The sequence below is a fragment of the Phascolarctos cinereus genome, unplaced genomic scaffold (assembly GCF_003287225.1).
Source record: "Phascolarctos cinereus isolate Bilbo 61053 unplaced genomic scaffold, phaCin_HiC Scaffold_4;HRSCAF=312, whole genome shotgun sequence".
NCBI classification, from domain to species: domain Eukaryota; kingdom Metazoa; phylum Chordata; class Mammalia; order Diprotodontia; family Phascolarctidae; genus Phascolarctos; species Phascolarctos cinereus.
In genome coordinates, this window is record NW_027555847.1 from 109,329,125 (window position 1) to 109,351,254 (window position 22,130).

The following is a 22,130-nucleotide window of genomic DNA, read 5'->3' on the forward strand; positions in this document are numbered from 1 at the left end:
ACAGTAATGTATTCAGATTTGTCTTAGATATTTTAATGATTAAAAATACTAATTCTCTCTCCCCCAATTGTTTTTAAAAATGTATTGATACATTTTGTAATGACACAAGAGATTCAAAAAGCCCACGCTGCAAAGTATATTTCCTGAGAAAAAGATAATTGATTCTTGAAGTAGTTCTCCAAACAGTACAATGCATAACCAACCAGCTGTTGATAACACTTCTTGGTTTAGAGTACGGGAAATAAAGCCCAACAATTAGTTGATTGAACCAATACACATTTTAGAACTTCTCTTAGCTCCTAGACAATAGCTAAACAATGCATCTAAACTTTAGCTAATTACCCCCTAGGTAATAGGCTTTCACTAGGGTCTTCGAAAATACACAAAACACAAGAAAAAAAGCAGGAAGCCATTAGCACTTCATAATTGAAGTCAACAAGAGATCTGTTTATTTTGCCAGACTCTAGGCCATCTGCTTTCCCACCACCACCAAGGAAGTCTTATATATAGCCACTTCCTCTTTCTAGGCAAAATCCACTGAATTGTCCTCGTCTTTCCTTTCCCCCTACCATCTTAGAAACTAGAAAATAACTTGAAGAAAAAAGCATGTATCTCCTGCTGCTTCAGCTGCTGGTGATCTCAGGTCTGGGAGAGTCCAGGCAACAAATGCTGACCGGCATAGACAAGAAGATCCAGCATCCCTCTCATGCTGCAGATGATCAGGGCTTCGGAGCACTATCGACAGACGTTTTTGAGGAGTCCCAAGAAAAGCCAGATTTGTTTGTAGCCATACCCCACCTGATAGACCCTGAGCTGACAGAAACTCCCAAAGAGCAGAAAGACATGTTATTCAGGTTCATGTATACCTCTGAAAAACAGAAGCCAGAGAGGCATCTGGACATAAGGGATCCTGCTAGAGAGGCCTTCAGACCTAGGACTCCAGCAAATGCTGAACCTGATGGCAAGGAAATCGAGAAACCCCATCTCCAGGAAGAAGCACAAAAATTCTGGCACTTCTTCTTGTTCAGAAAGAGCTCAGCTTCACAGGAGGTCATCCTGCCCATCAAAAGCAATGAAGTGTACCAGGAGACCTGCAGGACGGTACCCTTCTCCCAGGTAAGTACTAGAATGAAATAGAAGATCAGGATTGAATTTGCCTGGTCCACATACCCTTCTCTCTGAGCTCACAGTTTCAGGGTTCAGTCATAAACCAAAGTCTCTATTAAAGCAGTGACTTTGCTGATATAATGTATGGGAAGCGCTTTACAACTATAAAACTCTATATAAAAGAAAGCTATTAATACTACTACTATGTGTTATTGTTATTGTTGTTATTCCTTCATCAATTTCCTCCGATACTTTCTAGCTTTATCTTGATGAGGGGCTAATGGTACAACAGTAGGAATGATTACGATGCCAAAAATACTAATAATTAACATTACTGGAAATGGATTTGACTCTCTGAGCTCTTAGTTTTGGTCTTCAGTCATAAATCAAGGTCTCTTTTAAAATAATGACTTCGTTTACACAATGGGAAATGCTTTTGTAACTATAAAACTCTATGTAAATGTAAGCCATTACTGTTTTTACTATTATTAGTCCTTTATCAATTTCCTCAGAGACTTTCTAGTGTTATCTTGATACATAGCTAATGGTAAAAAAGTAGAAGAGATGATACTGAAAATACTAACAATTAACATTATTGGAAATAGGCTTCACTCTTCCTTTTGTGTTGAGAAGGAAGGAGAGAGGGCTTCTATTCGTATAAGACAGCAGAGAAACATACCTCCAAACAGCGCTCCTAATTGCTGTTATGTGAGCTAATTCATGGTTATCATTACTAGTCGACATTATGAAGATAAAATCACATTCTATGATCCTCTTTTTCCAATCTGGGTGTTCCTACATTCCGAATATTAAATAAAAAATGAGAAGTCTGAGTTACAGATGTGACAGGTTGGGAAGCAAGTTCTCAAAGGTAGGGATGCTGAACTGAAAGCAACACCATGTCCCTTAAAATTTTATAGTCTAGTAATGGTAGCCAATTAAAGCAGACAGTATTACAAGGTAATTGACTGTAGAAGGCATTCTGCCTGAGAAGGCAAGGGTATGTAACAATGACAAGTCAATTATGAAATAATAATGACCGCTTTGTAGCCTGTGGGCAATTAGAAAAATTGCTCATAAGAAGCAGGCAGTCAGATTCCCTTCTCAACTCTTATTTTGAATCTATTGCTAATTAAATTAAAATGAAAAAATTCAATATTTCCATATTTTGAAGGACACATGAGGCCAGGTAGACAGGATCACGTGGGGGCAAAATATTATAATCTCAGTGGGAATTTCCATGTATTTACAACATCTCTGCCACATGGTGAATTTACAAGCTCTTCAAAATAGAGGAGAATGAAGCTTGTTATGTTTTAAGCTTTAAAATTATGTGTTATAAAATAGATAATAGAATAATGTTGATTGGTACCTCCCAAATAAAAAGTCTAACACATTCAGTATTTCTGCGTGTGTTAAAAGGTAAAGTACAACATTTCTTTTAGTATTAGCTCTTTCCAAAGGCTAATTTTTACAAAATGATTTATTCAACGGAGAAAGCTGTTTTGAGCTAGTTCTAAAGTATAAGTCTATTCGAAAGTTGATGGGAAAGGCTTTTGAGATTTGGGTCTTTATTTCTCTGTCTTACATCAGAGGGTGTTTTTTAACCAGAGTGAAGCTATTGCTAGCTATCAGATCTATGTTAAAATGACTGGTTAATCAGTAATTGAAACCCATTTGCCTTTTTAGACAATCGTACATGACGACTGTGAAAATGTAGTCATTCAAAACAACTTATGCTTTGGGAAATGTCGGTCCCTTCGTCCTTCTGAGGCTACAGCTCATCACCATGCCTTCTGTTCCCACTGTTCACCTACCAAGTTCACAACAAAAGAATTACTGTTGAAGTGCACTGGACCCAACCCTGTGGCCAAGGTGGTGATGATTGTGGAGGAATGTCAGTGTAAAGTCAAGCAAGGTCAAGACGAGGAGCATCTTCATTCTGACTCTCATGCATGAAAATATAGCCAGAATTAATCTGTTCAAGCACGATTTTGTGAATTTGGGGCCAATGTTCTCCTCTCCCAGAAGCCAAAAATGAAACAAAGGTAAACAAATTGGCCTTTAATAGCCAACCACCTGTGACAATGGGGAGAAGCCCAATTGTATTCGGCCTTTGTCAGTTGACTGAATATTTCCATGGATATGAGGACAATTTGTCTGGTCTCTAGCTTGGGGTCCTTCTTCCCATGTTAAGTTGTCTCTCTTCTTCGAGAAGACTCAGATTGACTTCATGGGCTTCATATCTCAACTAACATGATCTTTTGTGACTTGCAGCCCACACATTGTTGCTTGTGTACCAAAAGTTACTTTTTTGCATATATTTGTATTTTTGTCTCTGTTTACATCACAGAATCTGGGGTCTTCAGACCATAGATTTCAGGGGAGATGTGAACTTGGGAAAAAATACATTTTTGTTTTCACTAACTTTTGTCTTCCTTTGTAATCCTAGATGTTTTAACTATGCATTTAAAAGCATGATCCTGAGAAGAAGTCAATAGGATTTACCAGACTGCCAAAAGGGTCTGTGACAAAAGAATGTTGAGAACCCTAGGTTTGCACAGTGTTCCCGCTAGTAGATTATAAGCTCTTGGAGAGCTAGGTCTAGTTTGCCTTTAACTTTATGTCTCTAGTGACTAGAACATTGCCTATCATACAGTATGCATTTAATAAATTCATCTTGAATTTAATTAAATGTTGAAATAATTCTTCAGAGTTTGTAGGTGAAAGGGGATTCACCACCAGTATCAACTACATGCCTGTGGGCAAATAAAGATTAAATGAAAGTAAGTTTTTAGAGGTAGCTAAGTGGCTTAGTGGATAGAGCTGCTGGGTCCAGAGTTAGGAAGACCTGAGTTCAAATCCAGTCTCAGACACTTGTTAGCTGTGTGACCCTGGGCAAGTCATTTAACCTCTGTTTGCCTTTAATCTACTGGAGAAGGAAGTGGAAAATCACTACGATATCTTTGCCAAGAAAACCCCATGGACAGTCGTATTGCCGTGTTATTAATCCATGGGGTTACGAAGAATCAGGTAGGCCTGAACAACAGCAAGTTTTTGATTTAGTTAGCAGATGGCATATCTAGGTTTAGATGAAGATTTTCTTCTAATGTAGAAAATGCAATATGTGTATATCAGTTATGAAGTGATGCAATTATAAATCATATAAACTCAATGAAATTGGGGGGAAATGGCCAGTATTGGAATCTGGAAAAAAAATTTGTTACAAGTTTTTAAACTTCTCATTTTATCATTATCTAAAATGTTAGAGCTAGAAGACACCTCAAAATCGTTTAATGCAATCATCACATCTTTATAGATGATCAAACTGAGACCAAGGAAATGACCTGCCCAAGATCACACAGGTATAGTCAGGGTAGAATTTGAACCAATTTATCCTGATTCCCTGTCCAGGAAGTAATCTTTCCAGTGTCCCAAGTTTACTGGCCCTGGCACATAGACCAGCACTTAAGTTCCAAACTGAGGGATTTTCCAGTAAACCATGCTGCTTTTCTGTGCCATTTGTAAAATAGCCCACATGTATGTGCTTAGTGCTATCACCCTGTACAAAGTTTTTTGCTTATAACTTCCCATTCGTTCATCTTTTTGCTCTTATCTCTCTCAGTCTGCTTTTTGTGATCTTGACAGCAATATGTATTCTCTGTGCAAAGTTTTTTGTTTTATATAATATATACCTATTGTACAGCAGCCATTCCCAGAGTGATGACTTGTCTTTGAGTTTGTGAATGATTTGTTTTCATTTATACCTTAATGGATCTCTGATACCTTCAATGTGGGTATCCCTTTCATTGGTGCAGATCACAATGCAGCCATGCCTTCTCATGCTGTGCAAATTTTTGTCCATGTTCTCCCATTCACCTTCCCTACAGGATTGTGCAGCAGAGACATTTCTCTAGGTCTTTTTATGTTTTGTGAATACCAGGGTAGTACCTGACTAGCTTAATTCCTTTTCCTTTAGGTAGTTCCTCCATGATATTCATTACATAACCACTGTGCAGAGCATCGCCACAAATTTGTTGTGATCTGCTTCTACATACCATGTGTCTCTCCATTGTTTCTTAAGGCACCCTCAATTTAAAATCTTTGCAAAATGTGGTTTTCTAGAAGCTACAGTGAAAAATGGCTTTTTGTCCCAGGGAGCAGCTTGTGTTTGTGGAAAGCCCTTTACAATTTCCCAAATCCAAACCATCATTTTCTCTTCCTTCTATGTAATTCTCCACCTTTTCTGTTTGTCCCAGATATATAGAAATATATCCATACATTTCAGTTAATATTGATGTACTAACTCAATGGATTGGCTGGCCATCCTACTATAAGACACAGCCTGCACATTAGATAGCTTTTCATACATTCAGCTTTTTCTTTGTAAATTATTAAGCCAACCTCTTTTGAATATTCATGTATCTCATCGAGGAGGCCCTGTAGTGTCCTGGGGCTTGATGCACAATAACAGTATCATCATAAAAAGGAAAACAAAGTATCCCAACATTAACAGAGAAAACTCTCTTCCGAAGTTCATCTATGCCTTTATCACTGACTTCCATCTTGCCCTTGTCTCATTTCTCAAAGAATTCACTTGATTTTTTGGATAGTTTTTGTAGGAACCCCAGGATTTAAACTGGCATAAATTATGACAGATTCCCCTAGTATAATGGCTCATTAGTTGTGTTTTGCTTTTGTTTTTAAATAAATCAGTTTATATTTTTAGCCTATTTACTTTGTAACTGAAAAACTAACAGGGCCTACTGAAGAAGCCAGTGCAGCCAGACAGGGTATATTCTATAACACATTTGCATACATATCATACTCACAACATGGCTATACATGTGACATTTATATCTGAAAATATTACACCCTTTGGTGTCCAAAGACAATCTAATTGGCCAAGATGTGATCATAAGGATAAAACTGTTCAGCGTTAACGACCTCCCAGCTGGTCAATATATTTTGGTGCCAAAAGCTATTGACCAGCTGTCCAGTCTTCAATTGACTATGCCTGATAATGTGGTCCTTTCTCAGCCAATTGGATCATGCTTTTGGTTTCAAAGTCTTCCATGTCTCCTGATTGCGTATGTATATATTTCTTCCACTAGCCTTACAGAGAGATTTTTTTTTGTCACACAATTTATGCCATATCTGATATTTCTTTTTTTAAATAGCCCATCTTTCACTTGTGTTTAAAAATCATAAGATGATTTAAAAAACTAAACAAATGCATATTGATTGCTTACCATAAGCAAAGTGCTACGGAGGATGAAGGATGAATTAGACATAGTTCTTGCTCTGATAGAGTTTATAGTCTTGCAGGAGGAGATGAGACTAATTTCCATAGCTATAATACAAAGAAAAATGTGACAATACAATAGGTGAAATACTAAAGGAGTTCAGAGGAAGGAGAAATTATTTCTGGCTTGTTGAAGAAGGTAGCCTTTGAGATGGTCCTTAAAAGATGTATAGGAGGTAAGCATGTTAGGGGGAAAGGGCAATGTGAGCAGTAGCACAGAAGTGGGAAAGCTCATGGTCCATCTGGGAAACAGCAAGGAGAATCCAATTTGGCTACCAGGTAGAATAAATGTAGGGAAATAGCATGAAATATGTCTGAAGAGAGAGAGCCTAAATGCTAAGCTAAGGAGTTTGACTCCACTTTGTAGGCAATAGGGAACAATGATATTTTTCAAGCAAGACATAACAGTACCATGCTTCTAACATTACGGACAGGCAAGGGAGAAATAGAATTAGTTTGGGCCTAGAAGATCTGAGCTTAATTACTCTGTCCCTAAAAAGTTACGTGGCAGGTAAGTAAAAATTTTCTAAAAAATGGAAAATATGCCCAATTCCTCTTGTACTCATTTAAATTATGATACTGACATCAGAAGCATCATCAAGCATTGGTCACCATATGCCTTCAGAGTAGACCTGTGCATCAGAAAAGTTAATCTGACTGCTGTCTAAAGAATGGATTGAAGAAACAATAGACTGTGGTAGAAGTCCAGTTAAGAGATTATTGCAGTAATCTAGGTGTGTGGCAATGAGGACCTGAAACAAGTGGCATGAAAATGAGGAAGAGAGAATAAACATGAGAGATAGGGTAGAGTTATGATTGATGGCATACAGTACACAAAGATATACCAGAATTGTCATAAGTAATGAGAAGAAGATGTATACGAGAGATGTTGTGGAGGTAAAAATGACAAGCCTTGTCAATGGATTGGTTATATGGAGTGGGGCAGCATGAGGAGTTGAGGATGACTCTCTCTAAGCTTGTCAACCTGGGTGACTGAAAGGATGACGATGTCCTCAATAGAAATAGGAAAGGTCAGAGGAGGAGTGCATTTTGTTGGAAAGATAATGAATTTTGTTTTGGACATGTTGAGTTTGGGCTGCCTAGTAAAGAGAGAGAAGAGTACCTATTAGAGAGAGAAAGGGAAGAGAACCCAGGACAGCTTTGGGGTATGCTCAAAGTTACAGCGATCAGAGAAGGCTTCCTGGAGAAGGCAACGCAAGCTGAGCCTTAAGTTGAGTAGTATTTTAGTAGGTAACCATAGGCAGGAGGGAATAGTGTTTTAAGTGGAGGAAACAGCATAAGGAAAAGAATGGAGACAGGAAAACAAAAGGTATATAATATGTTAGTTTGGTTGAAACGAAGGATTTATGTGTGTGAGTCATGGAAAAATAGCTAGGGATCTGATTGTAGAAGGTCATTGAGGAAAAAATACATATGGCTTTTAAACCTTATCTCGTACCAGGGTATGAAGGTAAATGCCTCACAACCACCTATCTAGGGAAAAAATGTAAGCAGGACACATTTTTAAGATTAATCTGTACTCTAAACACTTCCTTAAATCTAGAAAATCAATAAAACAATAAGTCAAACCCAAAGTTTAAATGTTCACATTAAGCCAGATTGAGCTGGCTCCAGCACACCCTTGTCTCTAGGAAATAGGGAGCCATGGTAGATTCTCAAGAAGACAAATGATATAATGAAAATATAGGTTTGGGAAAATGAATTGGCAATAGTTTGTTGTACAGTTTAGAGAGGACAAGGCTGGAGCCGATTTGGAAGGTAAACTTTTTAAGCACACAATGCCGAGGTGGCTAAGCTTTACACCTAACTTAGAATTTAAAGTTAAGTAGAATAGCTGAGTAATAAAACTTAAGTAAAGAAATGATCCAGTAACTTGTAATTCTTGTTTGCCAAAGGTGTGCCTCCCCAAATGTACCCCTATTCTTCTACCCTTCTTCCGTGAGGAGGGCCAGAGGTTTTCATTCCTTTGAGTTTTCTCTTTCTTTCCTCTGACAGGAATAAGCCACCAATGATGCATGCATTGGTAGGAGCATGAGCCAATCTCCTCTGAGGGAGTATTGCCCTTCCCTCCCTTGTGTCAGACCATGGAAAGATCTGTTCTTTACCCAACCTCCAAAGAACAAGAATTTCCAGTAACTCCTTTTTATTTTTACTCATCATTACATCATTTCAAGGAAGCCTGCATTCTGCCCATCCTTCGGGCAGAAAACAGGGGGAAAAGTAAGCTCCTATGTTGATCCCTAAGTCACATCTGGACCCATATCTCCCCTTCCCACATTCCCATTTCCCACAGATGGATGCCCAGAAAGAGAAAGAATTTGGTTTCATGGCAATTATTATTCTAACTAACATCCCAGAATAGGAATAACAATCCAAACTTTTGGGGTTACTATGGAATGATAATGATAATAATTATTATTATGATAAAATTCACATTTATATGGTGCTTTACAATGCATAGTACTTTACTTAACAGCAGCCCTGGAAGACAGAGGACCATTCTTAGCATCAGGTAGAAATGATATGGTACTGAAGGAGGTTTCAAATGCAAAGATGTCAGAAACAAATAATTCTATGTGTTCATTCACCCAATCATTTCCAAATATGGTTGTAGGTTCCAGGTTGCTTGATTCCCGACAAAATTGTTCAGTAGAAAAAATTAACTTTGTTGCCCTCTTGCCCTGCTTTCAAACCTGATTCTTCCCTTCTGTTTCTCCTTGTTCCCTCCAGCTCAGTGTCCTTGAAATGCCTGCAGCTACTAAGGATTCTTTAATTGAAACTTTTCCTGACTTTCTTCCCTACTAACTCAAACCTACCTCATTTGTCTTCCAAATCACTCAGAACTGTGATCCCTGCTAAATATGGAGCCAATCTGATATACAATAATGTTACTCTTCCTCAGTTAACATATTTATGGGGGGGGGACTCCGTTTTTTTTAAATTTAAATAGCATTTTATTTTTTCCCCCAATTACATATCAAGAAAATTCTTAGCATTCATTTTTACAGGATTTTGAGTTTCAAATTCTTCTCCCTCTCCTCTTCTTAAAGTGATAGGCAGTTTGATATAGTTTATACATGTGCTATCATGTAAAACATTTCCATATTCATCATAGTTGTGGAAGAAGAAACAGATCAAAAGGAAATAAAACCATGAGAAAGAATAAAGTAAGCGAAAAAAATGTGCTTCGATCTGTATTTTGAGTCCCATCACTTCTTCATCTGGATGTGGATAGCATTTTCCTTCGTGAGTCCTTCATACTTGTTCTGTATCATTGTGTTGCTGAGAAGAGCTGAGTCATTCATAGCTGATCATCACACGATGTTGCTCATTCAGTTAATTTATTTAAAAGGAGCTGTACAGACACAGTGCCTTAAGGAGTAACCTTAATGGTGAAAATTTCAGGCAACATGGCAGGCTAGTGGAGAAGATATTTTGGGAAGCAGATGGTGGTACTTTTGACACTCCTCAAATCATACTTTGTAGGTAGGCAGGCTAGGGCAAGCCTAGGGTGGATTTCACAAAAGATGAAAGGCCAAGACATTCATTCCATTTGGCCCACACAAGCCAAGGTGAAACAGACAGGTCATACAGCTTTCCTGGGGATCTCCCACGCATTCTTTAACTATGAGAAGGGTGAAATGTCCCTCCTTCCCTCCTGGACAACATCAAAGAAAACCATCCTCTCATTCTCACTATCCAAATTCCAATGATTATTATGAGCAAAGAGAAAACACATCATTAACAATAAAAATGGTTTGTGGAATAAGATTTACTCTAGGAGTAAGTGATCAGTAAAATTCCCTCCTGCCATAATTAAAGAGTTAAAATTGGAGCATAGCTTCACGCTTTAGGGGAGCTGTAAGAAATAGGAATCATGGGAGTTGTAGTGCAACACTTCTGTTGGCTTTCTAATATTGTCCCCATAAAATGGCATCAGCTGCTGCTACACATGGTCTGATTTTAGCATGCTGATTTAATATTTACAGGGTGCCAATAAAAGATTTTCATGATGACAGCTGGTGGCTCCCGTGACAATTCATAAACAACAACACAACACAGTGCCCAGGATGCTCTAGGAAAAAGGATCTGTCATAGAATGTTTTTTTCATAAGCCATGAAGGCACATGGTTTGTTTCCTGGCTACAGGTTTTTCCTTTTCTACCAAACCTGGTTTCTACAATGCTTTCCTATTTGCATGCATAATCCCTTGCTGCCATAAATCCCTAGGCTCTTCATCTAACAGGAAATGTGAAAGGAGGAGAAGTGAACAGAAAACAGCCAGGCTGTTTGCAGGGAGATGGCTGAGCTTAAGAGTGACATCTGTGGGAAATTACAGCAGTGGTAGTGAACAAATCTACTTTATTCCACACTGTTAGTCAAGGAAGAGAAAGCAGAAATTCTGTGTATTTGGGAATAGAAAGTCAAGTGATATGAAAAATCTAAGTAGCCAATTTTGCCTCAGAGGAAGTGGGGTCCTTTTACCATAGGCCTGACTGGATTGTGTCATTATGTCAGAGAATTTTAGAGCTAGAAGGACTCTTAGAAATAATCTCATCAAGCCCCTTGGTTTGTGACTCCTCCTCCCCCACTTTATATACAGATTGAGAGATAGAGAAGGTACAGGCTCTGTCCAAGATGACACACAGAAGGAGGGGCAAAAGAAGGACCAGAATCTAGATCTTTTGGCTCAGTTCCCTTTCCCCAGACCACACTGTGTTTGCAGTCATTGCTGCTTTTGTCTACCAGGCCACCATGCCTCTCCTTTCTCGACACATACTCTCTGGAGGTCCTTTAAATTTGTTGTTACCACAATTGTTAAGAGTCAGTGTGCTTAGGGTGTTAGACTTGGATTCTGGGAGATGTGGGTTCAAATCTCAGACACTTACTAGCTATCTGACCCTGAGAGGCCTCAGTGGCCTCATCTGTAAAAAGTGAATGAATAGTCATAGCGCCTACCTCACCCGGTTGTTAGAAGTACAATATATAAAAATGAAAGCAGTTAATGCATTGACGTATATACATACATACATACTGTAACGCATGTGCATAAAAGTATATCTGTATACATACATACATACAATACGCACATGCATACATGTGTGCATATGTATATATGCATCTATGTATACATAAACCAGGTAAGGCAAAGGCTTCTGGATGTGGAACCAGATGACGTCAAAGCAAATTCATGGTGGCCTGCATTTGTCCACGTGTGGTTCATTTGGGGATAATATTACTTATGTGCCCCCAAGAGGGTAAGGTGAATTAGTACATTTGGAAACTAACAGAAGTTAATTTGCTAAAGTGCTTTAGAATCATAAAACACAGCAGTAAGTGCTGTGATTATTTCCTCTGGCACCTGGGTTTTTCTTGAAGTACACGTGCTCTCCTCTGAGGCTATTTTGCTCCCTTAGCAAACATTATCTCCACATGAGTGATGGGGGCTGTCTCCTTATCCTTTGCTGGCTCAGATCACTCTCCTATTGCCTTCTCATCCCACCCATTCTTTTCTCCTTACAGCCTGTTGGCCTCTTAGGCAGTCTTTCCTAAGATCCCACCTCTTGCTACAGCCTTTGCCACGTCAGTTTGTCCCTTGCTAAAGAGTCAGAGCAGAAAGGGCCTCTTCCCTCACACATTTATTTGCGCTCAGGGCTTCAGACTGGACCAATCTGCCACTGTCAGTGGAAGTTTTTTATTTGATTTTCATATAATAACAGCTACTATTTATATACGACTTAGTATGTCTGGCACTGTGCTAAGTGCTGTACAATGATTATCTCATTCGACCCTCACAACAACCCTGGGAGGTAGGTGCTATTATCATCCCCATTTCACAAATAAGGAAACTGAGGCTAACAAACAAGAGTTAAGTGACTTGACCAGAGTCACCCAGCTAATAAGGATCTGATGCTAAATTCGAACTCAGGTCTTCCTGACTCTAAGCCCAATGCTGTATCCACTGTCACCTAGCTGCCCCCTGAAGCTGGAGAGGGTTATCTCCTTTTTTACATTTCCCTAGAATACTTTGAATTTTTTTCTTTGTCTCTATCACACTTTGGCTTGTAATATGTATGTGTATTTTATATTCGTCTTAGTGGACTGAAGCCTCTAGAAGGCAGGGAGGATGTCACCCTTCATCTTGGCATCCTCAGTGTCTCATGTAGTTACTTGTACGTAGCAGGTCATTAATAAATGTTTGTGGAATTGTTTTTGGTGGGTTTTTTTGGCTTTTAAAGTCCTTCATACATAACCTGGTCCCTTCCTACCTTTCCAGTCTTCTTACACCTTATTCTCCTCTGCAAATTCTGCTCTCCAGTGCCATTGACTTCTTTGCTGTTCCTTGAACAAGACGCTCCCAACTGTGAATGTTTTCACTGGCTATGTCACATGCCTGGAAAGCTCTTCTTCTCTGCTGTCATCCTTGACTTCCTTCAAGCGTCTGCTGTATAGAGTCTTTATCATTCCTCCTTAATCTTAGTGCCTTCTGTCTGTTAATTATTCCCATTTGTCCTCCACATATCTTGTTTGGACATAGTTGTTTCCATGTTGTCTCCCACATGAGACTGGGAACTTCTGGAGATCTGGGACTGCATTTTGTCTTTCTTTCTATCTCAATCTCTTAGCACAGTGCCTGGAACATAGTAGGCACTTAATAAATTCTACTTAACTGACTGAATTGAATAGTCTTTTTTTCCCCTGTTCTGTTCTCATAGATTTGATTTAGTGATAATTCCCTCCTGTATTATTCAAATAGATTCCACCTTTTTACTTAAAACAAAAAAGCGTTAACCTGTGTCTTGAAACTCTGTCTTTTCTCACTATTTTTCATTAATAAACATTGTCTTGTTCAATACTCTGCCCTGTTCCCTATACCTCAAAATAGTTTGTTCATCAGAAGAGTGTAGTGCCCTGTATTGGAAATAAGACTGAAGTTGGAGTCAGATGGTCTGAGAGATTTGAATCCTGCTTCAGACACTTATTTGCAAGTCACTTAACCAAGTTCAGCCTCAGTTTCTTCACCTATAAAATGGGGGAAATAACAGGGGATTATTGCAAGGATTAAATCAGATTTGTGTAAAGTGCTTTGCAAACCAACTGCTTTGCAAACCAACTACTACTACAACTAACCTAACAGCAAATGACATAATGTGTATAAATCACTTGGCAACCATTAAAAGTACCATATAAACTTCTCTTATTAATTAATCTAAGCTCCACTCTGTTGCTAGTAATTTTCCTAAATTGTAGGTCTGCCCAAATCACACCTTCTCTCTCCCTCTGCAGTCCCCCTCCCCCAGCTCCATAAACTACATCAGCTCTCAACTACCTCCAAGATCAAATATAAATCTCCCTATGAGTGGGAATTGTTTCATTTCCACCACCTAGCACAGTGCCTGACACACAGTAGGAACTTAATAACACCTGTTAATTGATTGATTGCTTAGAATTTAAGGTCCTTATAATCTGACCTCTTCCCTCCTTTCCAGTCTTCATATACTTTATTTCCCTCTACACATCTAGCCACAATGGCACCCTTACTGACTTTCTTGAACATGACGTTTCATCTCCCCTCTCCTTCCCTTTGTATTTGCTGTCCCTGGTGCCAAAAAAGGATCTGCTGTCTCACCTGCCATCTACTTTCTTTCTATATTGCATGCAGTCGGTTATTTAAATGTTGGCTTCCCCATTGGAAGGTGAGGTCTTTGACGGTGGGGGCTGGCTTTTGCCTTTCTTTGTACCCTCCATACTAGGCCCTGTGCCTGGCATGTAGTAGGAGATTAATAAATGCTTATTGATAGACTGTTATCCCTTCTTTACTTAGACCTATGATTTCGTCTGTGTGGATATTCCTTCTACTGACAGAGATAGCTACCCTTCTACACCTTAGGAGACAATCTTCACGAATTGCTAAGGAAAAATAATTACACCTCTGGTGGCCCAGCTTCTGATCCTCTCCAAACCTAATCTTCCGAGAGTGTATATACACTCCATTGTTGAACCTACCATTGGAGAAATCTACCAAAACTTGTGCTCTACTGGCATAACCTTTGAGAATCCAAGGTCTCTCTTACACTAACGCAAAGAATTAGAGTCTAACTTTAATAAAAGCATTTTGTTCCTAGCCTTCTGGGGCAGTCCCTTGTAGTCTCTACATAATCTTGCAGGCTGTCCCTCATATAGCCTATGAAGCAGCCTTCTATTTCGCCCTAGAAGGCAAGAAAGCAATATGATATTATTTAGGAAAAAACCCAACAACTTGTACCTGTTTCTCTTCATTCTTATAATCTACCCTTTGTTTATTATTTCCTTTTATCCTTTCTTTTTAAGCAAAGTAAGCCACAAATCCCCAGTTGCATAATTTTATATATTTAAACTTGGAAGGAACTTCATATATCATCTAATTCAGATGAGGAGACTGGAATCTAGAGAATTTAAGTTACTTCCCCAAGGTCACATGGGTCATACAGCCACTACTTTGTTGACTGCGTTGGGATATAATTATGTAAGTCAAAATCTTTCAGATAACACGTAGTTTTTGATCATGGTTTATATATGAATGAGGGAACTGGTTAATTAGTTCAGATTGTAACCCAGCTCAGATCCAATCCATCCATGAATCAAATATTTACTGACTTCCTCCTATATGTGTCTCCCACCACTAGTATGTAAGCTACTTGAGGGTAGAAATTTTCTTTCTTGTATTTATTTCCAGTATGGCACATTTGTTCAGTTATTGTCAGTAGTTTCTGGCTCTTTGTGACCCCATTTGGGGTTTTCCTGGCAAAGATATTGGAGTGGTTTGCCCTTTCCTTCTCCAGTTCACTTTACAGATGAGGAAACTGAGACAAACAGGGTTAGGTGACTTGCCCAGGGTCACAAAGCTAGGGAGCAAGTGCTTAATAAATGCTTCCTTCCTGCCCACACCTATTCCATCAGCTAAGACACTATGCTAAGTATAGCATACTTAAGATTCAATCCTTGGCGGCAGTTTTTAATCTAGTTATCTGACTACAGTCCTAACTTGGTAACTATTAACTAAGGTTGTAAGCCCACATGAATGGTAGAGAAAATAAGCATAGTAAGAACTCAGGGAAGGGAGAAATTATTATGGCTAGGTTGGTAGGTAAATGCTTCAAGGAAAAGATGAAATTTGAGCTAGGCTCTGAGGAATAGGGAAGATTCGGATAAATGGAAAGGAGGTGGGGGGGGGCAGAGCATACATTTAGAGAAGCGAGCAACTTAAAGTGAGGCCAGAATGTGAAAGGCAGCATTGAATAAACCAGCCAACTGAAGTGGAAGATTTATATTAAGAAGTCAGGGGTAAGGAGAAGGGTCACAGACTGAGGTTTGAATTGTGTCATACCATTTATTGTAATTGTTATTTTTACCTATTACTGAAGTCTCTAAGGCTCAGCATTACCTCAAATGTGCCCAGCCTTCCCAAGTGGGGAGGACTCCCTACAATGGACTCTCAGAATGCCTATGACTTAGCTTAATGATGAAGTCAACTCGTACCAGAGGAAAAGTGAGACTTTTTTTTTTGGTGAGGCAATCAGGGTTAAGTGACTTGCCTAGGGTCATACAGCTAGTAAGTGTCAAATGTCTGAGGCTGGATTTGAACTCAGGTCCTCCAGACTCCAAAGCTTTATCCACTGCACCACCTAGCTGTCCCGACATTTTTCAAACTTTAAAATACCTTTTATTTCATTGAATGTGAATACTCTCATCATTGGTGCAAATAGTAATTTCATCCTTACATTAATAGATAATTTCCTGAGTTACTGAGGCCAAGCTAATTATTGACCTTCAGTAATGAGACTCAGACTTGGTAAAGCTGGACCTCAGTAACAGACAAGCAATTCACCCTGAGGTGGAAGATGTAGAGATAAATTTAGATTTCATATTAGGAAAAAAATCCTAAAAATGAATCTGCCCAAACATAGAAGGGACTATTTAAGGAGGTAGACAGTTTCTTCTCATTGGAGGTCTTCAAGCAAAGGCTGATGGTAATTTGTCCAGTATATCAGAGAATGAATCCTTTTGGGGATGTGGCTTGGACAAAAGAGTCGCTGAGATCTCTCTTAACTCTTGACATTCTGTGATTCAAAGCCTTTCCAAGTGGGTCCTCCTGATAGAACTTTCATTTCACAGGCTTAGCGGCTCAGAGTCTACAGTTACCACAATGAGGCATCCAAAGAGGTTAAAAGTGAAGGAACTAGACACCCAGTCCTCCTAAATCTTAGCGGCTTCTCTTTGAGATTGTATCCAATTTATCTTGTATATATCTTGCTTGTACATATGTATTTGCATGTTGTCTCCCCATTAGATTGTGAACTACTCCCTCCTTTTCTTTATATCCTTAACACATATGTATATGCTTCTGGCGCATAGAAGGAGCTTAACAAATACTTGCCGATTGACTGAGAAACAAGAAAACCTGGTTGAAATAAGTTGTGCCCTGAATTGGGAAAGGCTAGGTTGCTTTTCTTGACCTTTGGCATATGGCAGAAGTGGGGTGGAAGAGGTAGAGGCTATGTGATATTGTGGAATGGGCAGAGGATTTGGATTCAGAGAACATGGGTTCGAATTCTGACTCTGATCTTTCTTGTCCTGGGTGACCCAGAGCAGGTCTATGGAGATGAGTGTCCTCTTCTGCAAAATTAGTGAGGTCCACTAGGTCACCCCGTGAGCTCCCTTCCAGGTCTAAATCCTGTGATGCTCCAAGTCTTTCACGCTTAAGATTCCGTGAGTGACCTAGAGAACCACGACATTAGGAACAAAAACGAAATCAATCGAGGACGTGCTAGGGGGTAGGAGACAGAAGAGGATCATAAAATTGGGATTTGAGAAACGCTTGGAGATGATATATTTCACTCCAATCATTTTACAGGTGCAGAGATTGAGACCCAGCTTGGAAAAGTGACCTCGACGCCTGAAATGGAAGAGAAAGTGATTCTCTCTCCAAATCTAATACTCTGATGACCGTCCAAAGGTTACCTGAAAACCCCTCGTGCTGAGTACCATGCGATGCACACCGTAGGCGCTTAATAAATGTTTGTTAGATTGAATTACCCAAAGCAAAAGTTACTTTTCGGGAATGTAAACAGGGTGGGTATTGACTGTTGAATGTGAAGTTGGTGGCACGGCCGGGGGGGGTGGTGGTGGGGAGAGGTGGGGTGCGGGCTCGATGGGACTGGGGGCGCCTTTCCTGCTTTAATCGCGTTTCCTCGCATCGCAGGACTCTTGGCCCTTGGCGGACGCCGTCCCCGCTCCCGGCTCGGAGCTCCAGCGGTTACGGCGGCGGCGGCGGCGGCGGCGGCTGAGGCTCGGCCGTTCTGCAGCCCTCGCCTAGCGGCCGCGGCGGCCCGGTCACCTGCCGGCTCGGGGCAAGGCCTCGCGGAAGCGGAAGAGGGGTGTGGACGCGGCCAGGGCGGCGGCGGCTGCACTAGGAGGAGGCGACTGCGGAGAGCAGTTAGTGGCCGCGATAGCTACGGAAGAGGCGGCCGAGCCGAGGGCCAGGCCGAGGGGAGCGCGGCCCCCGGCGCCCCCGGTGAGTGCGAGCGGGCGGGGGGCTGCCCCTGCGCCTCGCCATCTTCCTCCTGGGCCCCCATCCTCTCTGCCCCCCAATCCTCCTAGGCTCCCGTCCTCTCTGCCCCCCTTTCTTCTCCGCCCCCCGCGTCCTCTGCTGCCCATTCTCCCTTGGCCCCTACTGTTTTCTCTACCTGCTGTGTCCCCTCTGTTCTCTCTGCTCCTGCTTCCACTTCTGCTCTTTTTGCCTCCTGGGCCACACTGTTCTCACTGCTCCCCATTTTCTGGGGTCTCATCTTTGCCTCCTCTGCCCTTCTGTTTTCTCTGCCCCCTAGGCCGTTGCTGTCTTTTCGGCCTCCTATGCCCTCTCTGCTTCTCTCCTCTTCCCCTTCGCCCCAATCTCCTGGGCCCCCAGTCCTCTTTGCCCCCAATCTCCTGGGCCCCCAGTCCTCTCTGTCCCCTAATCCTCCTGCTGGGCTCCTCGTTCTCTCCACCCCCTATTCTTCCTCTTGCGCGCCTCCCCCTCTATCCTCCCCCCCCGCCTCTCTGCCCCCCTCTCTTCTCCGACCCCCCCCAGTCCATTCCCACTGGGCCCCTACCGTCTTCTGCACCTGCTGTGTCCCCTCTGTTCTCTCTGCTTCTGCTTCCTCTTCTGCTCTTTCTGCCCTCTTTGCCTCCTGGGCCCCTCTGTTCTCACTGCTCCCCATTTTCCTGGGTCCCATCTTTGCCTCCTCTGCTCCTCTGTTGTCTCCGCCCCCCCTTTCCCTAGGCCGTTGCTGTCCTCTCGGCCTCCTGTGCCCACTCTGCTTCTCTCCTCTTCCCCCTCCCCCCAATCTTATTCATTCTTTGCTTCCTCCAGTGTTTGGCCCATAGTAGGCACTTAACATTTATTTACTGGCTGACTGAATCTGTCCTCTATTCCTCCTTTACCTCCTGCCTGTATCCTCTTCCTCCTTTGCCTCCTTTTCTTACCTCTGTCTCCGATTCTCATTCTTCTTCTGTCACCTTTTCCATCTTCCTCTTCCTTTTCCTTTCTCCTCTTCATTTCTTTCCTAATCCTTCTGTTTCCCTTTTTATTTATCTTCATTCACCAGTTCCTATTCTTTTATCCTTCTATTCCTCCTTTTCCTTTTATTCCTTTTCCTTCTATTCCTTTTCCTTCTCTTATCTTAGCAGTATTCATATCCCCAGTAGTCTTCCTTTTAATGTACTTCCTTTTGACCTGATTCCGTCTCTCTTCTGATTTCTTCTATTCTTGACCTCTAAAATTATCTTCTCTTCCTCTTCTTCCTCTCTCTTTTCCTTCTTATTCTTTTTAATCCTTTACTTCTTTTTGCCTCATTCTCTTCTTTCTGTTCCACCCTCTCAGATTCCTATACCTTTTTGTTCTCCTGTAGCCTCAAACCTGGTTGTCTGTTCCCCCACCTGCCAAAATGCAGAGCCCTCTAGCTAGATTCCTTTCGCATTTCCCTCTTCACTCTCTATTCCTTCTCTTTCCTTTTTTTCCCCCCTTTTGGTCTTCGTCTCTTAATTTTTCTCTGCCCATGTTCTACCTTTTTAAACCTTTATCTTCAGACTGCTCCTTTTCCCTCCATCTTGTGTCCCTGGACCCTTTGTTGAAGAAAAGTGTAAAATTTTCCGAGGGCTTCCTTTTTCCATTTCTTTGTAGATATTTTCTGTAGTTTTAATTAAAATTTCAAAGGTTAAGTGTTGCCTGCTTGCTCTATCTCAGTCACTCTCAGGACACTGTGGTCTAGGCTTGATAAAATGAATTGAGCACTGGACTTGGAGACAGCAGTCACTTATTAACACTGTGACAACCACTGAGCCTCAATTTCCTCATCTGTAAAGTGAATATAATTATAATAGAATACGTATTATAATATATATGTTATATATATAATATAACTATACTCACTGGGTCATGAGAACAGTGTTTTGTAAAGTACACAGCAGTATAAAACTATGAGCTATTATTATTGTTAGTGCCATAAAACTTCTCAAAAATGTTTTTAACAGATATCATTTGGAAAGAAGATTTCTTAAAACTAATGAAGATAAGATATGATGGAGCAGACTAGGTGTTAGGAGGCCTAGGTTTAGTTTGAATTTAGCCACTGAGTGGAAGTGTGACCTTGGACAAGTCACTTAGGCCTTGGGGCTTTGGTTTCTTCATTTGTAAACTGAAAAGTGGGAGATGATCTTAGGAGCTCTTACATTTTTGATTCTGTGGTTTAACTTAGACCAGAAAATTAAGCAGTTACAGCCTTTTGAGGTATGTGCTGTTTTCTCCACGGGTTTCAGAAAGGTTAAGTGAGTTGTCTAAAGTAGTACAGGTGATAAGTAGTAAAGCTGAACAATTCATAGTCCTTGGGCTCTTGCCACTGCACCACATCTGCCTTCATGCCCTCTATAGCTCTTTAGTTAGCCTGGACTTAATCTTACTCTTTAATATAAATCATAGCTAGAGTTTCTTGTTCTGAAGTCTCAGTTACTTGTTAGTTTTCATTTGTGCTATGATACACACACACACACACACACACACACACACACACGTTTTCTTTTTGTGGGGCTGGTATTCTTGAGTTTTAGCTGTATTTCTTGGGCAAAGGAAATGGTTCTAACAGATAATAGTTTGCAAGTTATAATGATGAAAATGATTTTGAATAAGTGTTCAGGACTTTAGACTCAGTATGTGAAACATACAGCATATTTCTTAAAAGTTCAGAATTGTTATTTCTCATCAGGCGCATAGATGGAATTGAAAGGGAAGAAACTGGGGTATCAGAATGTGAAGTGATTGACCTAAAGTCCCACAGGTAATAGGTGTCTGAGGTAAAATCTGAATCTAGGTCCTTTGGAGTCCAGAGCCCGGGCTCTTTTCACTGCACCAGGCTGTTTTGTAGACAGGGAGAAAAAGAAACTTAGGGCCGGTCAATCAGCAAGCATCTATTAAATGCTTGCTTAGTTCGAGTTAGGTGCCAAGCACTGTGGAAAAACCCTGGGAATACAAGAAAAGACAAAACAGCCCCTGCCCTCAAAGAACTTACATTCTAATGGAAGAGAGAAAATCTAAATAACTAGGTACATGGAAGTTATGCCCAGTAGACAGGGGATAGATAATCTTCAAGGGGGAAAATATTTGCAGTGGAGAGGGTAGGAGATGGAGAAGATGGGGAAAAGCCTCTTGAAGAAGGTGGTATTTGATCTGATACTTGAAGGGACAGGGAAATCAGGAGGCAGAGGTGAGGAGAGAAAATTGCACACATGAAGTACATCCAGGGCAAAAGCTAGAGAGCAGGCCTCCATTCTAATGCTGTTGTACCATCCTACTGGCTGTTCCTTGCTTTCTCCCGAGGTAACAGGAGATGCCTGCGGCCCTGTCTGATAAATGGTATAATTAGGAACAGAACCCATATTTTATCTCTGGGTAGATTTGAACCAGTAGGTTACCCTGACTCAGGCTATGCTCATGAATAGTTTTGAACCCTGGATGCATTATATAGCGTTATAGCATTGGACATGGATTTATGTAAAATATCAATTTAAAGAATCATTATTAGGTTTCTGTTTTAAAATCATAATTTTTAGATTATAATTTTACAATTCTATCATCTTTTGTGTAATCTTTTGACGTTTAGCCTATTTAAATGGATAGAATTTTGAAGCTTTTATAGGAAATAAGAACTAGGGCATATTTGAAAAATAGCACATAATAATTACTGACATATAAACCTTTAAAAGTTGAAAAGCACTTTACATGGCATCATATTGTATGTACTGATATGTAACATGTTGACATCCTCTGTAAAATATTAAGATTCTTGGTGGCAGGAACTTTCCTTTTTGATTCTGCTTCTCCAGCTGTGTCTGATCACTGTAGGTGACAGCTAATAGGTGATTAATATGTGTTTGTGATTGATCAGCTCATTTTATGCTCACAACAGAGCTATGAAGTAGGGATTGCAGGTATTATGTTCATTTTGTCATACAGCTAATAAGTGACAAAACCAGGATTCACACCCAGGCCTCTAACTCCAAATCCGTTACTTTTCTTTTGTGTCACTCTCCCTTCCAGTGACAAATCAGAGTAAAACTGTGCCCATGGTGCCTGGTGGCTGAGATTTGTTTAATTTACCAAAAAGTAGTTGAAACATTTTGAAGA

The 22,130-nt window shown here is 40.6% G+C and overlaps 1 protein-coding gene across 1 annotated transcript; it reads left to right on the forward strand.

Moving 5' to 3' along the window:
• The first annotated feature begins 606 nt into the window (after window positions 1-606).
• On the forward strand, window positions 607-3,234 carry CER1 (cerberus 1, DAN family BMP antagonist). The gene is made up of 2 exons (XM_020969772.2): window positions 607-1,116; window positions 2,797-3,234. The coding sequence occupies exons 1-2, from the start codon at window positions 607-609 to the stop codon at window positions 3,064-3,066; spliced, it is 780 nt and encodes a 259-aa protein (XP_020825431.1). The 3' UTR covers window positions 3,067-3,234.
• The last annotated feature ends 18,896 nt before the right edge of the window (window positions 3,235-22,130 follow it).